The sequence below is a fragment of the Morus notabilis genome, unplaced genomic scaffold, assembly GCF_000414095.1.
Source record: "Morus notabilis unplaced genomic scaffold, ASM41409v2 Scaffold1296, whole genome shotgun sequence".
In the NCBI taxonomy this organism is placed as follows: domain Eukaryota; kingdom Viridiplantae; phylum Streptophyta; class Magnoliopsida; order Rosales; family Moraceae; genus Morus; species Morus notabilis.
The window spans coordinates 30,683-46,438 of record NW_010367016.1 but is presented as its reverse complement, the minus strand read 5'-3'; the positions used below and the strand labels follow the sequence as shown (position 1 = coordinate 46,438).

At 34.0% G+C, this 15,756-nt stretch overlaps 1 protein-coding gene and 1 non-coding gene across 3 annotated transcripts; one reads left to right on the top strand and one right to left on the bottom strand.

Moving 5' to 3' along the window:
• The first annotated feature begins 3,668 nt into the window (after positions 1-3,668).
• On the top strand, positions 3,669-3,864 carry LOC112094186. Its single transcript, XR_002903406.1, has one exon. It is a non-coding gene; the product is annotated as a U2 spliceosomal RNA (small nuclear RNA).
• A 2,722-nt stretch (positions 3,865-6,586) lies between these two features.
• On the bottom strand, positions 6,587-10,228 carry LOC21392588. Of its 2 annotated transcripts, XM_024174479.1 has the most exons (8): positions 9,587-10,228; positions 9,342-9,482; positions 9,009-9,236; positions 8,693-8,900; positions 8,401-8,537; positions 7,724-7,804; positions 7,261-7,327; positions 6,587-7,168 (listed from the first exon to the last, which is right to left on the bottom strand). In XM_024174479.1, exons 1-8 carry the CDS (start codon positions 9,904-9,906, stop codon positions 6,869-6,871), a joined length of 1,482 nt encoding a protein of 493 aa, XP_024030247.1. In that variant the 5' UTR covers positions 9,907-10,228; the 3' UTR covers positions 6,587-6,868. The 2 variants fall into 2 exon arrangements, with proteins under 2 accessions (XP_024030247.1, XP_024030248.1); XM_024174480.1 differs by lacking the exon at positions 9,587-10,228 and having other exon boundaries at positions 9,009-9,241; positions 9,342-9,412.
• Positions 10,229-15,756: the final 5,528 nt, after the last annotated feature.

Genomic DNA, 15,756 nt, shown 5'->3' with positions numbered 1-15,756 from the left:
AAACATAGTAATATTGTAGATTCTCATTCTCATCCTTAATATTACTGCATACTAAACGCTCCTAAAGTTATGACGAAGTTTTCAATTATCACTTTTTCTCTTTGGAGACATATCATATGCAATCAAGATTTTTTCAACAAATCTTGCATGGGAATTAAACTTAAGTTACTGCATTATTGCCACGTTACTATCACAAATGATTGCACAACTTCAGAAGAAAAATATCATGAGATTAACAATTTTGACTCAGAGAATACGTAATTGTTCTCAATTTTCTTTTGGGTACATGAATATTAATTTTGGAGTTTGGTCTAAAGTGAGGTGTTCTTAATAAAGTGTTTTCTAATCCTCTAGTGGAAATGATTTTGGTATGTTGTTACTAGCTAGTATTCAAATATTTCACCACAAAAAAAAAAAAAAAAAAAAAAACTAGTACTATTCAAATATTTCACACCCACACACTTATTTTTCAAATATGACACAGCACCTTTAAATTGACTAGACCACATAGCCAAACGTGTTAAACATTTTTGTCACTTTGTAAAAGACAAAAAAGAAAAAAAAAAAAACTTTCAAGATCTGAATTTTAACCAAAATTGAAGGGTACTATAACATCACGAGAATTAATGAATGTGGTCACGGATGAACTTTGAGACTTTTGAATCCAATATTATGTCATTCATTAATTATACGTTAATTTATAGTCATCAATACTGTCAATTAACTGACTGGAATTGAAGGGTGTTTGAGGGACACATTTTGAGAAATTAATTAAAACGAAATAAAAAACAATTGATTTATTGTTCAAACGATAGAAAAGGACAATCAGAGTAATGGATTTGTACCTTTTTTTTTTTTTGGAACCTGAGAATAAGGAAAGTTAAATTCAATATTTTTAAGACAGAGTTAGATACGAAGGCCCCGTTCATTTCACAAATTTGAGTTTAGAATTTGAGTTTTGTTACAGTAAAAAGCTCTAAAAAATAATAACATTTAACTTTTTTACTACAGTAAAAAACTTTCACATAAAATCACATCTTAACTCGAATTAAAAACTCGAATCAACGAATTAAATGGCCCAAAATTATCAACAGATTATGTTTATTATCGAATCAAGATCTTCTGTCTCATTTTCTTGTCTCAGTGGCTGTCTCTGCAACTAAATTTTGACACATCGTTAATTATTTAAATATTTTTAGTATTTTGTTCTTACTCATGTAGTTAAATTTTAAAATTTAGATTACATGATAAATAAGTAATCAAGAGACATCGAGATAAGAAAATGGGAACAACATATCTGAATTCGTTTGTAATCATGAATTTATACCTCATTTACCCTACTTATAACCTATAAGGTTATTGAAATCAACGGATTCAAAGGATAATAAGCATAGTCAAAACCGAACCAACCTTCCTCTTATTCTCTCATCTTTAGCCACCAAATATTCAAACTAACTACATTGGAAGATAAAAGACTAAACTTTATTATCTTGTCAGTGCTGTGTATAATACTAGTCAATTCAATTAACATTTGGCACTGATCATTATTCATTTATTAGTACAGAACCTGAAGACTTCATTATGCATTTGGGTTATTAGTTTATTCGCCAATGCAACAAAGAATGTCTTTTTGGGTCCTAGGATAAATGAATTCTGCTTAAAATTATGAGAGTACTTTTCATACTAATTTAATAGTCTTGAGTTTATTTAATAACTTGTTTTACACAATAAATTAGTCCAAATCAAAGGCATTTAGGCTTGAAATTGAAGTTACAATATTTTGTTTTTTTTTTTTTTTTTTTTTTTTTTTGCTGTTGAGTTTAAGTCGCATGTGTTTTTTTCCTTAAGAAACTTGTGCAAACCTTTACTGGATTTAAGACCCTTTTGCAATGGAAATGGGACTGATTTTATTGTGCTGATTGTTTAATTAGTTAAAAATGGATTAAAACTTTGTCTTTATCTCTTTTATTTTATTTTAGTTGTCTAGTCAAAGATTGTGTTCTCTGACTTTAAGTTAAGAAGATGAATTCAATAGTCATACTTGATTACCACCAAATTTTAGATGCAATTCCAAAACAATCTTTAATGAACCTGTCCAATGGCGGTGTAATCCCAACTTTATAAGTTCTTTATTATTACCTAACAAAAGTCCTAAAAAATAAACTAAAAACTTTGCAAGTGGGGATCTAAACATTGCTCGGATAGTGGGCTCTCATATATATATATATATATATATATATATATTGTATGTATGCTTGTACATATATGTTTTAAACTTACAATAGAAGGCTTGGATCGATGTGTTATTTTCAAGTTTGTTCATGTGGGGGCAAACTTAAAGTTTACATAATGTTTGATATTGTTTAAGAATTGTATGATCCAAATGATTATCAGCCAATTGGCACAAAGGGAAGAAAAAAAGGAAGAGACTCTATTCTTCCTTATTTATTTGTCTCGTGTTTTCTAAGAACACTTTAAAAATCGCTGGTTGGATGAGTTAGATGTGTGTTATGTTTATTATTATTATTATTATTTATTTTTTTGAGATGTAGATGAGTCTTATATTTGTGCCAACTAAAAAGTTAGCTATAGATTTCAGTGACTTTCAAGTGAGACTTTGTGAAATAAAAAAAAAGGGTCTCATTCTTGAATGAAAAAATTGAACCAACAAAAACATAATCCATCCGAAATGATTGAGAATAATCAATATAACTGACCAATAAATTACTTCTTACGTCTCTGAAGACATTATATCAGAACTTCAATATATATATACACACTTGAAGAAGCTTGTTGACAGTGAAAATTCATCAACAGAAATAGGCCGGATTACTTCTAGGTATCCCGTTAGATTACCGGCTTTATATTGACTGTATACTCAATTTATGCAGTAAAGTGTTTGTGGTATTTTTTGAGTAGTGAGCAATATGAGAAAAATATGCTTAAAATAGAAGAACACACGAAATTTATAGTGGTTCACTCTATTAATGAAGAGCTACATCTACTGTAGTTTTATATTCCTTTTGAGATTATTACAATTTACATCAATTGTTGCTCTATCATTTTTTCTCTCAGGAAGCCCACTAATCACTTTGTGAACTGTTCACTCAGCCAATTAGTCTCTCATTACGGCTCTGTGCGTACCTGTAACCCTTTTCTGTCTCCCATAGGGAGGTATAAGGGTTTACAATTAATGCCTGCACTGCAGACATCCTCCACTTCTGTACGCAACTTGCAATGTCAGGCTTTCCCCTCGCCATCTCTGTTTGCTTAGCCTAGTTGTCTTTCTTGGCAATTGATTTTCTCCCGAGGGATTTCTGTCGCAAGGTCGACAGTACGACCTGTCGTCGTCATGAGGAGTCGGCGTCCTAAGTTGGGCTTTCTTTGCAGCAGAAGGAAAGGGAGTCCTTAGCGTTGAGGGTTGTTACTTTTTAAAAAAAAGTAATGTCACGTGTCACACTGTTATTCTTTTACTCATCATCCACATTTTTTCACACAACAAAACTGTTCTTTAGAGGCTCAAAAATCGAAGATGCACTTACAAGTGCAATGGCGTAAGATAACAAGTAGTGAAATTCTAAAGAAACAAATTGTCCCACATCGGCAAGATAAGAAGGAGGAGTCTCAAGAATGCTGTATAAAAGCGAGGCCCAATGACAGAACAATTCATACCTTTCTCGGCCTTTTGGCTAAGATCAAGTGTAGTATCTGTTCTTATCAGTTTAATATCTGATACGTGGGTGATTCACCCACATGATATTAAATTAATTTTTTAAGGGGGAGGGCCCACCACGGTAGCTTGCTATTGGGGTCCTCGAGCGTCGCCCGTGCGTTGCACTACTGCACGGGCCTGGCGCACCCCACCAAATCTAGTTCAAATTTCTATTGGGCTTTGCTACTCCTTGGCCCATTATTGATACGGTCTGAGTTCTTTCTTTCAGATAAAAGGTTATTTTACTTGAAGGAGTTTTTAATTTTAAGTTTATTTGAAAGTGTACCTTTTCGTAAAATGTATAATTAGATTTAATAACTAGTTAAAAAATTAGATTATGGGTTGTTTGTTTTCATTCTTGATTTTTTGAGATGTTTTTTTTTTTTGTATAAAAAATTTAAATTTTAAAAATAAGAATAATGAATAGTTCAAAATACTAAAAACGTCTCATTAGTAGTTAAAAAAAACTAAAAAGAAAACGTCTCATTAATAGTTAAAAAAAAAACTAAAAAGAACTTAAAAGAGAGAAAAGGAAAGAAGAAAAGGAAAAGAAATCTAAAAATTTAAAGAAAGAACTTAAAAAAGAGATTTGGTTCTCATTAATAGTTAAAAAAAAAAAATTAAGGTGATGTTTGGTAGATGGATTCGTTTCCTGATTCGAATCATAATTCGTGATTTGTTACAGTATTTTTTCTCATAAAAAATACACGTAAATCGAAAATAATTCTAATCACATAGTTTTAATTCATGAACCAAACGCACCTTAAAAAGAACTTAAAAGAGAGAAAAGGAAAGAAAAAAAAAAAAGGAAAAGAAATCTAAAAATTCAAAGAAAAAAACAAAAAATACAGTACCCCTCCCATGCCGGATTCATCGTCGTGAGGCCTTCCTCCAGATTGGTTTTTTAATCGCTTACCCTCTTGTCCTGAATCACCACAGCCACCCTCACGCCAACCAACCCCGATCTCACATTCACCTGAACTTGCAGGCTCATTTAGGGCCAATGGGTGTGAACGTCGACGAATAATTCGAAAGAATAATGATATGAATTCCATATCAATATTCAGGCCTTAACTTAATATATTATATATAACATATAGAATATATCGTATTAAAATTAATATAAATATAAAATTTGAAGAGTTCTTTTCTTGATTGATTTGATACATAGATCAAAACTCTTACAATCTTTTTTAATAATTAGAAGTTCTTATGAGATAACGGATCGATGCCTTTTGAGAAAGGAGGAAATTTCCTCTGCCCTTACCGTACTCTAGCTTGGTAGTTTCCACCGTCTGTCCAAAGTTGAGCCTTGAGATTGACAATGGACTTAAAAAAGCCACATACAGACGCTTTACGCCTAATCATTCTGGATAAAGCTTGCATCCTCTGTATTACCGCGGCTGCTAGCACAGAGTGCAACTGGAGGGATAAAAAAAAAAGGCTCTTTTGTCTTTTTTTTCCTCGATTTATCTATTAAACATAATTTGAGAGTATACATTTATTGAGATAAAAAATTAAAAATATACTTTTTGAATTAAATTTAAAACACATGGTATAAAAATGTAAATAGCCCGTTAATAAACTTGAATTTTACATTTAAACAAAATCGGACTATTTTCTATAATTTTTCGATTTTTTGTATCACGATTGATTTTGAATAGTAGTCTATAGCAAAATGTTAGTAGATGACCAACATTCACAACTGTTTAGTTTATACACTTGATTTTTGCTCTTAACAAATTTGGACTATTTTACACTAGCAAAATATAAGTGGCTTCCAAATGAGGCATTAGAACTAAAATAAATAAATAAAAACTTTGTAGACAGAAAATGATGATGGACATAAAATACCTGTCCAAGTACAACATAATAGACAGAAAATGATGGAGGATAGTAACTACTATACTAAAAAAAACTACCATACACGAGAGAAGATTAAACTATAAGGCCTCATTCATTTCAGCGATTTGAGTTTAGAATTCGAATTTTGTTACAGTAAAAAGCTCTCAGAAACAGTCACTTTTAATTTTTTTTACTACAGTAAAAAACTCACATAAAGTCACATATCAACTTGAATCAGCGAACTAAACAAGCGGAGCTCAGACATTTCATATACCTTGCGTCGATTACTGGGAATACTAGTTTGTTGTAGCACCTCTTCATATCTCATCGCCGGCTATCAAAAAAAATTCGAGGTGTGTTTTGTTTTGTTGTCGGTTTTCTTTTTTTCATCAATCGTAGACAGTTTGTACATGTAATCCCTCGTTTTAGATGTCTTAAACTCGTTATACAAATTAATCAGTCTTCTTCCAGGTTTATTGTTTTAAAAATTTGGCAACTCTAATTATTTCTCCATTATGCAGGATTTAGTTTGCTCAACTATTTGTTGAAAAGAAACCGATCCATTTTCAAGCTGTTAGTCTCTATAGTGATCGAGTATTATAGAAGAGAAGGGAAAACAAATACAATAGGAATATGGTTTTGAGCGGAATATGCTTACATTCTTGTAATGTACCCTCTTAATTTTTTTGAAAATTTTGACATATACCTAGTAAATAATACTAAATATTGACCCTAAATTTATTGAAAACGCAGAACAATCCCAGACTAAATAGAACCTTAACCCCAACTCTATATTGATCACCACCGCTGCTACCATCACCGGAGAAGGCGGTCCAGCTGGCGGTGCTCACAACTATGACATGCCGGTGAGGAGGGAAATAAAAGGCTGCTATGATGCGAATAAGGAACTAAGGCCAACATGACGCAAACAGATAATAAGAATGATAAGCACTTTCATAAATCTTTGGATTCTTGGACTGTTCTAACATTCTGAAAGCTTTTACTACTAATACTTTTCATTTACACAATTAATTCTACATCATATGCAAATTAAAAAATCACTAGTACTACTCTGTATGAAATCAACATTGTTAATAAATTTCAAAGAATTTCTAAGCTGTAGTTTCTTTTTCAGCAATGAATGGCTAAACAAACTAGTACAAAGAGCCACCCACTTCTATACTAACTGATATTAGATGTAATTATAATGAGAATGAAAGGCACATCAAGACTCTCCCATCAGCTCCGGAGAAGTATCAAAGAGAATTCAACAAAATTTGTGTTGAACCCAAAAGCCGCACCTACTTGATCCTATTTATCTTTGCAACGGGGGGTTTCGCACGATGGAGGCGGGACGCCAAACACCCAGTCGAGAACATTCAAATATTTCGATCGAAAGACTTCCCTCTCCTGGGCATAGCAGTGCATTATGATGGCTGTTGACAAGCTGAAAACCACAACATCAGCTCTTTTCAAGTTCTTTGACTGCAGCAAGTACCCAGCATCTGCCAAGCACGTGAAGAAGCTCTCGATGGCTCGAGCAAGGCAGTAGAGTGATATCTCCATCCGTCTGGTCTTCTTTTCAATGGCCAAGGCCAGGCCAGTTGGGAACTGTCAAAAAAAAAAAAAAACAGAAAGAAGACTATCAAAATGACATGTTTTCGTGCAACCACTGAACTAAGAAGTTTAAGGGAACACCATACCGTCCCCATTGCCACCATTGGAATGTTGCATTTCTTGAAAATCCTAAAGAGAAAGCACGTCCACGCCCTGATGACCAATGAAACAGAGTTTTCTAAATCAAGAGCACCAAATATAAATTTCCATAGAGATAAATCTTGAAAACCATCAGCAGAAAATGCACATCCACATAAACTATAATGTTTCCCACCCTTTTGGTATGGGGAAAAAAAAAATACAACACCGCACATGTGCCTAATCTTGCTTAGTCCACATTCTAGGGCTAGCAAAAAACACAAAAAGAGTAGAGAACCTCATAAGTAAACACGGAAGATTTACAAGCTAATATTTGCATATAATTACCAAACAAATCAGACTCCATTCCTTTGCTCCTGGCTATATATCAGCAAAATAAATTTATTTCTACCAGCTGAGGTCCAGAATATAAATAAAACTAAAAGCATAAGGTAGGTGAAAGATGCTAACCAGGCTGACGAGCAATATACAGATAGAAACAAGCTTGATCTTGCAGTACCAAAAAGACCTTTACCTAGTATTGTGTAAGGCCTGCACATGGCAAACAGACGTCGCTAAGACTATCCACACAAAAGAAAAGAGGACATAATCACTGTAGAAGACTATCGCTGATATACATATATCCAATACGTTTTAGCATTTTTTCTCGCCTATGTTTGAATAATATTTGAAAAACAAAAGACTAAAAGATATGTTTATCAAATTATAATCTAGATAAGGGTATGTAACCCCAGGACTCAATTTGACAAAAAAATAAATAAAAATAAATAAATAAGGGCAGAAACAAGTGTTCAGCTTATCTTCCTGTTAGCATATAGTTGGCAGCCATGACAGCTCCATGTTGAAATGAACATAGAATTACATCAACTTGCTCCAGGCATTTGAGAATTTTATGTTCTTTCGTTCAACAAAAAGTAAGGTAACCCCGCTCAAAAAAAAAAAAAAAAAGAGAGTATAGAAACCCTAAAACCTTGAGAAAATGTTTCTCTTAACAAAACGTTTAAAAACTGAACCCGCTTTATTAAACACGTTCCGGAACATTCAACAAACAGACAAGAACGCATTTCATTTCTCAAAGCATCAAGACATGAAATTCGTGATCTGTTAAGAAAATCGAAAGCAGTTACCTTTTCAAGAGGCCTTGGCGGTGAACAATGAGAGCGGGAATCAGATATACTGGTAGATAAACTGGTAGCGCTCTCTTATAGGCTTGAACAAGAAAAGAAAAAATATGCCCACTGCACGATTGGTTACCATGTACAATCTGCACAAGAGGCTCAAAAGCTTAAGAAATCAAAGAAACATAATAATATTGACACAGGCGGCAAAGTTTGAATGCAAATCAAATGCGTCCTCAATACAAATCTTCTTTTAGGAAAAGAAAACAATGCAATGAATGATAAAAAAAAGATTGCATACCGAGCAGGGAACTTTCATATTTGGATCTAGTTTAATGTCGACACCGACCGAATTGTAATATTTCTCTACTGCTTGCAGGTTAGTAAAGGGCATTCCGGATGCAATCTCTTTCACAGCTTTCAGAATAACAATATCCTTTCCACCATGTTTATTGAGAAACGACTTATACGAAGGAGGCAAACTATCCTGCTTCAATATGTAAGCAGACCTGAGCAATACATAGTTTTTGTTTTCCTTATTCAGTTAAAGTACACTACAGCCTCAGAAACGAATATAGAAACAAAGTATCTAATACAAAGTGAAAAACTTTACTCACAGAATTTGGGAAGAAGAAAGACACATGAGGAAGATATCACCGTGCGCCCAGGTGAGTGGCTTGCAAATTCGGCCGAATCGTTTGCTTTTGATCCCGCAGCGCGAGGCTAGCACGGCAGCTCGCATAAGAATGTATATAGCCAGACTCGTATGCTGCGTTTCTAGCCCAGTAAGAAGCATCGACGGTCCCGCAATAGCCCCGGCTAACACAGCCCTCCATTTCGCTGTCCTGAACTAGAATTGAAGAAGCAAATTTGTCTGTCTGAACTTCATTCAGATTCAAAATTCAGGCTTTGAAAACAGGAATTCAGAAGAAAAAGAAGAAGAAACATGCCTACGGTGACCTCCCAAAGAAGCTATAATCTCATCTACCGAGACGAATGTGCCGGCAAAAGTGCTGAGAAACAAACCATATCGCAGCGTCTCCTTCACAGCCATTACGATTGCTTCGCTATTCGTGATCGCACCTTCCTTCCTGAAAACCAGGAAAAAAAAAAAAGAGCCAAAACACAAATCTGCATGAGAATCTTCCCACTAAGATCGAAAATCCAAATCCTCGGCGGAACTCCAGGACTTCACCTTAGATAGGCCAATGCCTTTCTCCGCCTCAACCGAGCGAGAATCGAGAACAGAGCGAGACCGCCTTTGAGACCGGCTCCGATCGAGAATCCCTTCGCGGAAGCAGTCACGACACGTCGCAGCTTCTCCGAGTCGTTGAACGGAAAATCACAGTACATGACCGAAACGCCGCCGGAGGAGGAAGAAGCAGAAAGATCGGATCCGCCGTTGCAATGCGCAGACGTCGCGTCGCCGGACTCGCGGTGGTCAACGCCGGCGCTACCATTCTCTCTGGGGAAACTCGCACAGTTTCCGAAAGACACCGGCGGCGGGGGAGACATGCCGGCAATCCGCAAGGGTTTCGGCCAAACTCGGAGACAGAGATTGCGGCGGAAAGGCTTTAGAGTTTTAATAGTGAAAGAGAACGACGAAAAAGAAGAACGACATGGTGGGAAATATTCATTTCGATTGGGGCGTTTGAAAGCGGGCTAGAGAGAGAGAGAGAGAGAGAAAAGGGGGTATGCTTCGTACCTCTCAATCCAACGACAAGTGAGAGACGGACACGTAAGTGACGGTTCTCTGTGGTTAGGAATTGGAATTGGAATAATGACGTGGTTTTGAACTTGTGTAGCTGTAGCCCCTTCTCTACCTCTTTCCCAAGTCTTTTTCGTTGCCGTTTTATGTGTTTTGTTCAACTAATTTTTTGGTCCAAGTTAAAGAAAAAAATGGAAAAAGAGGCAACTGTAACGGAGGCCTATTTATGACGTATAATGAGACCGAAGAATTTATGGCTAGGGATATTCAAACTTGATTTTTTATTTTAATATTTAAAATTTTTTGTGAAAAAAATACGGAAGTAATAATTTAAATATAAATATATGAAATAAACATGTCTTTAAATTCAGATTATATGTTTAAATTTAATGTTTGAAATTGTGTCTAAATAATTATATCGCGATACATTTTTAAAAAATTACAGACACTATTTGAAATCTCAAAAAAAATTGGACATAAGAAACTAAAAATTAGACAAACAATCTTTGAAGAATTGAGATAAATCTTGACAAATATATTTTAAAAGTATATGAGTCTTAATTTTTATATATTATTTTTAATAATTATATTTATAAAAAAATACTAATTAAAAATAAAAAATAAAAATTCAAACTTATAAACTTTTAAAATTAAGCAATTTTCTTTGAGAAAATGAGAAGCATTTTTTGGGCTTTGAAATTCTACAATTTGACAAACAACACTAGAACGGACCAAGTAGGTGGGAGGTGGGCAGGTGGTTCTTTGCCTTCTTAAGTCCAAAATCGTGAAAGTGTTATTCTCACGGTTATTTGGCATGTGGATTATGGGCAAGTGTTATTCCTCATAATTGTTTGCCTTTTTTAGGTACGATCTTCAGGAAAAAAAGAAAAACAAAAAAAAAAGTTCTTATGTGCCCTGTAACGAGCCCCATTAATTGAGCGGCTAAACAATAGCTAGCTCGGATTAAAAATAAATAAAATAAACCTCTTTTTTTTTTATACTAAAAAACAATATATTTAGCCGTGTCTTGGCATGTGATTGGACTGAAATAGAGATAAAAGTTCAGGTCCTTGGTCTAGGCAAATGGCTCATTTAAGGCCAGTTTGGTTTGGCCTGAAAGTTTATAATGTATTTTCAAAAAATTGAAAAGAGCGAGTTTGAGTTGGGTCGGGCCAGCATAAATAAACATTTAGTCTCAAATCTTGGCCTGGCCCAACATGGAGGATAGGACCCGGCCGGGCCCAAGTCAACAGTAGTGAGTTTTGAGTCCGCCTGTTTAGTCCAGCTTAAACTTATAGCTTTAAGCTGGAGTGGTGATTGCTTCAACTCACTCTACACTCAATCGAGTCACAATGGAGGCCCTCGAACAGTTAGTTGCTAATAATAAGTGTAAATTAGATGGAGTACCAATGTTTAAGTCCAGTAATTCACTCGTACTACATTTATTTCCACTATATATAAAAGAGTACAAAGAAAGTCATTGTGCATTTTGTTGCGAATGATGTTTTAAAAGTATGAGAAGTAATATGATATTTATTATTTATTTAATAAAAAAATTTATTTATTATTTTATGTGCATATATTTGTGAATATCAATAAAAAATTTCATGATTATTTATGCGACCTTAAACGTTGTATATAAGTATTATATGTGAGAGGATAATGTTTAAGGATAATAATTAAAACGGTGTTCGTAATGAATTTAATTAAAGTTTAGAATCTTTAATTAAAACATTATTAATACATGGCATTCCCATTTAGAATAGAACGGTGTTATCCGCACTGTTAATATGCCGAGATATTGAATGAGTGTATTACGCATGATGAGATTATGTAGAATAAGGACACAGACACAATATGAATTTCTGATAATTTTCGTTAAGTATAGAAATTCTAATTGAGTCTACCGATGGTCATATATAGAATAATCTTAATCTTGAGTTCTTAACAGACTCATATTTATGAATTTGTGTCTTTTGATTTACTCGGTATGGATTCTGAGATCCTGAATCTTATTCCTTGTATTTTGGAGACATGATGAAGTAGGTAGCCAGAAATGTTATTATACGAGATGGAATCCATTCCTTCTTGAGAAAGAAGTAGATAAATAATTCTCTTGATGGTTGATTCGATACTTGGACCAGTAGGAGCTCTGATTCATGAATTTATTTTATGAATCACTGTCCATTAAAGAATCAATGGTACTCAAGTATAAAGATGTAATTAGAGAGGTTAACGGATTTCACCTAGCTTTAAGTATGAATTATTTATGGAGGATTGATCTATATGCAGTGACAATATCACATGGACACTTCACAGTTTAGAAGAAATTTATATCTATAATTACGAGAGTGCAATTCTAAGTTTATAATGGAGTAACTATTAGAATTAATAAGATTAATTAATTAATTAAATAGTTTAATTAATTATTAATTTTACTGGAGCTCAAAATTATAGGTCCATGAGTCCTCGCGTCATCCATGTAATCCTACTAGACACTAAGGGAAAAATGAAAATTTTAGAATTATGGAATTCTAAAATAAAACACTCAATGATGATTGTAACGCTCTCCAGAATTAAACTTGTTTAATTATGATAATTGTGGTTTATTAGTGTGCCTGAATTGATTTTCTTAATTAATCATGAACTCTTAAATTTATTTTTGGTATTTGCAGCTTCATCCCTCTTTGTTTTATTTATTTTCCCTAATATTTTTCTTTCCAATTTTTCTTTTTCCTTTTCTCTCTTCTTTTCTTTTTCCTTATTTCTTTTCTTTATCCTCTCCCTTCCTCACGTTACTCTCCCTCTCTCTCTCTGTGTCTGGACACTCTCTCTCTCTCTCCCTATCAGTCTCTCGAGCTCACTCGCCCTCTCTCTATCTCGAGCTTTCTCTCTTTCCCCCTCTCCCTGCCTCGTTCATCTCTCTCTCTCTCAAGTTTTCTTTCTCAAGGGCCGGATTTAAACCAAAAAATGGAGGTTTTCAAGAGGTTTTTAACATCAAAGCTTGGATCAAGGTAAAACTCTTTGAAACTTACTTTAGATTTTCGGATTTAGCCTTATGGAACTCGTTTTAGTCGAGTTTGGTGATTTTTGGTTTAAATTTCATTTTCGAATGGATTTCGAATGCATTTTGATGAAACCTTGATGAAAATTAGGGGGTTTTTGATTCTTTGGACCCTACTTGTTGATTTGAAACTGGATCTATATATTTTCCTTGAAAATATGTCGAAATTGAACCTAAAATTTCAGGATTTGGCTTTGTTTCATGCGGATCAGCCATGGCTGGCCCTGGAAATCCTCCCCACCGGTCAACCGGTCCGGTCGACCGGTCACCCCTCCACCGGCCGACCGGTGAAGTTACCCTCCTCTGTCACCGGTCGACCAGTTCCCACTGAACCCGACCCTAAACAGCCCAAAAACCCTGTTTTGACCACGAAATTCGATGTGGGATTGACCTAACCTCATTTGAGAACTCAAAATGAGTGGATTAGCCACATGAATCCTTGTTTTCCATTTGATTCTCCGGAATGAATCTCCATTGTCAAAGAATCATGATTTGAATTAATAATTATTTATGAACATTGATTTTGAACTATGGCACACTAATATGATACAATTGCATCTAATTAAGCAAGAATATTTGGTGAGAAAGATCAAACTCTAAATTGTTGATTTTGATGGGAAACTTAGTGGCACGATTGGAATCGGAGCCTCAAAGGCAAGCGGAGCTAGGGCTACGTGAAGATAACCACAGGTTTGACATCCGAGAGGTAGGATATTCTTGTCCATATCCTTGTTAGCCTTACTTTAAATGATTTTAGCCAATGAAAATGTTTTAGAACAAAACATGATTAAAGGAAATGATTTTAAAGGAATAGCATGTGAATGCTATTAAGTTTTCCAATGATTTTAGAAATGAGATTTTAAAGAGTATCATTTCTTAAAATGAAATATTTTAAGGAATGATACAACGCATGGTGGCCTCAGAGATCGGGATGTGGGAATCGCATCCTTGGGGGCAGGTCCCGAAACCTGTACGGATCCACTTTTCACTAGACAGACATTTTTACCGCTTATTGTTTAGTGGTATGATGAGCTGCACACTTTCATTATACAGATATTTTCTACTATGTGAGTATTTCTTTTTCTAAAAAGGGATGACCGGTTTCGGGTGTATATCTTCAAACCGTGAGTACCTTTATTTTAAATGCTTTATAAAATTATATCCTACTGGGTCTTTAGCTCACATTTCTTATTTTCAAATATATTAAACCCCTCCAGGCAACGTGAGGAGTAGTACGGAGTAGGTAGCTACTACCGGTGACGTGGACTTGACCTCGGGAAGTGAAGAGTTGTATTTCCTCTTAACTTTTATCTCAAGGCATGTATAAAAGATTATAGATTGTAAGCTTAAATATTGCTAGACTGTGGTTGATGTCACATTTACTTTTGTTTATATTCATGTATGCTAAACACCTGTGGAAATTCCTGACTTGACACCAGGGACGCGGTTTTAAACTGGTTTGGTTAGAAATTCCACCACCTTTCTTGAAATTAAATTTCTCTTAAATGCATGGGCTTGTTTGGAAATACCTGAATGTTTTGGATTTGAAAAATTAAAATATTTGCAACATTATTTGCTAATCACTCTCTTAAACAGGTTTAAGTTTCTAAACAAGCCTCCACGTCACTAATCCCGGTTTAGGGGCGTGACAATAATTAATTGAGAATTAATTATTAATTAAATAATGTGATTATTTAAATGTGAATTTAAATTTTTAAAACACACATGTGAAGGTGTTCACATGGTGTGAACGCACAGCACACAGTGTGAATCCCTTTAGGATTCAAATTGCTTTCTCTTTATAGTTATCCAATTAACTTATTTGATAAGTTGTCAAATTTGAAATTCAAATTGATTTAAGTTTGACATAAATTAGAATTTGAATTTGAGTTAAAATCAGACTACATGATAAAATTTTTCCCCTATTCTTTATCTGCAAAATTGCGCCTACCATAGGGAGGAATTTCCCTGTGGTGGCTAGCCATTTAAGATAAGGGAGAAGTGGATTTGTTTCAAAATTAAATTTGAAGTTGGAGATAATTATCAAGTTTTAAAGATAAAGATTAGACACATTCTAAGAGTCTGACTACTAATCTATAAAATAAGATATTATAGAAAATTGGAAAGCACAATTTTTGCTCTACTAAGTGTCAGTAGCCGGTTTTCTATAGAGTGGGAAGGAAAATTTTCTCTGAAAAATTTCACATCGTGCATGTGTTGGTGTTCGTGAAAACCTTGAGGGGGCGTTTGGTATAGGGTAATCATAAGGAATCATATTCCCAGGAAAATGATAGAGGATAATATGATTCCTAGGAATAATACATTATTGTGTTTGGTTCCATACAGAAATCTTTCTCAAATTCCTAGGAATATTACATTACTGTGTTTGGTTGTGCATGGGAATGTTGTGAATTAAAAAATATTTTTTTAAATGAATAATAACAATAATAATAATAATAATAATTTTATTATTATTATTATTATTATTATAATTATTATTGTTATTATTATTATAATTATTATTGTTATTATTATTATAATTATAATTATAATTATAATAGTAATAATAATTTAATAATTATAATATTAATAA

What these genes read in the sequence shown, in the direction of transcription:
- LOC21392588 (XM_024174479.1), bottom strand. Translation starts at nt 9,906, where the DNA reads ATGTCTCCCCCGCCGCCGGTGTCTTTCGGAAACTGTGCGAGTTTCCCC. An exon ending in CTTTCTTCTTCCCAAATTCT is followed by an intron (nt 8,901 to 9,008) that starts GTGAGTAAAGTT and finishes TGTATTGCTCAG; the next exon opens with GTCTGCTTACATATTGAAGC. An exon ending in CAATGGTGGCAATGGGGACG is followed by an intron (nt 7,169 to 7,260) that starts GTATGGTGTTCC and finishes TTTTTTTGACAG; the next exon opens with TTCCCAACTGGCCTGGCCTT.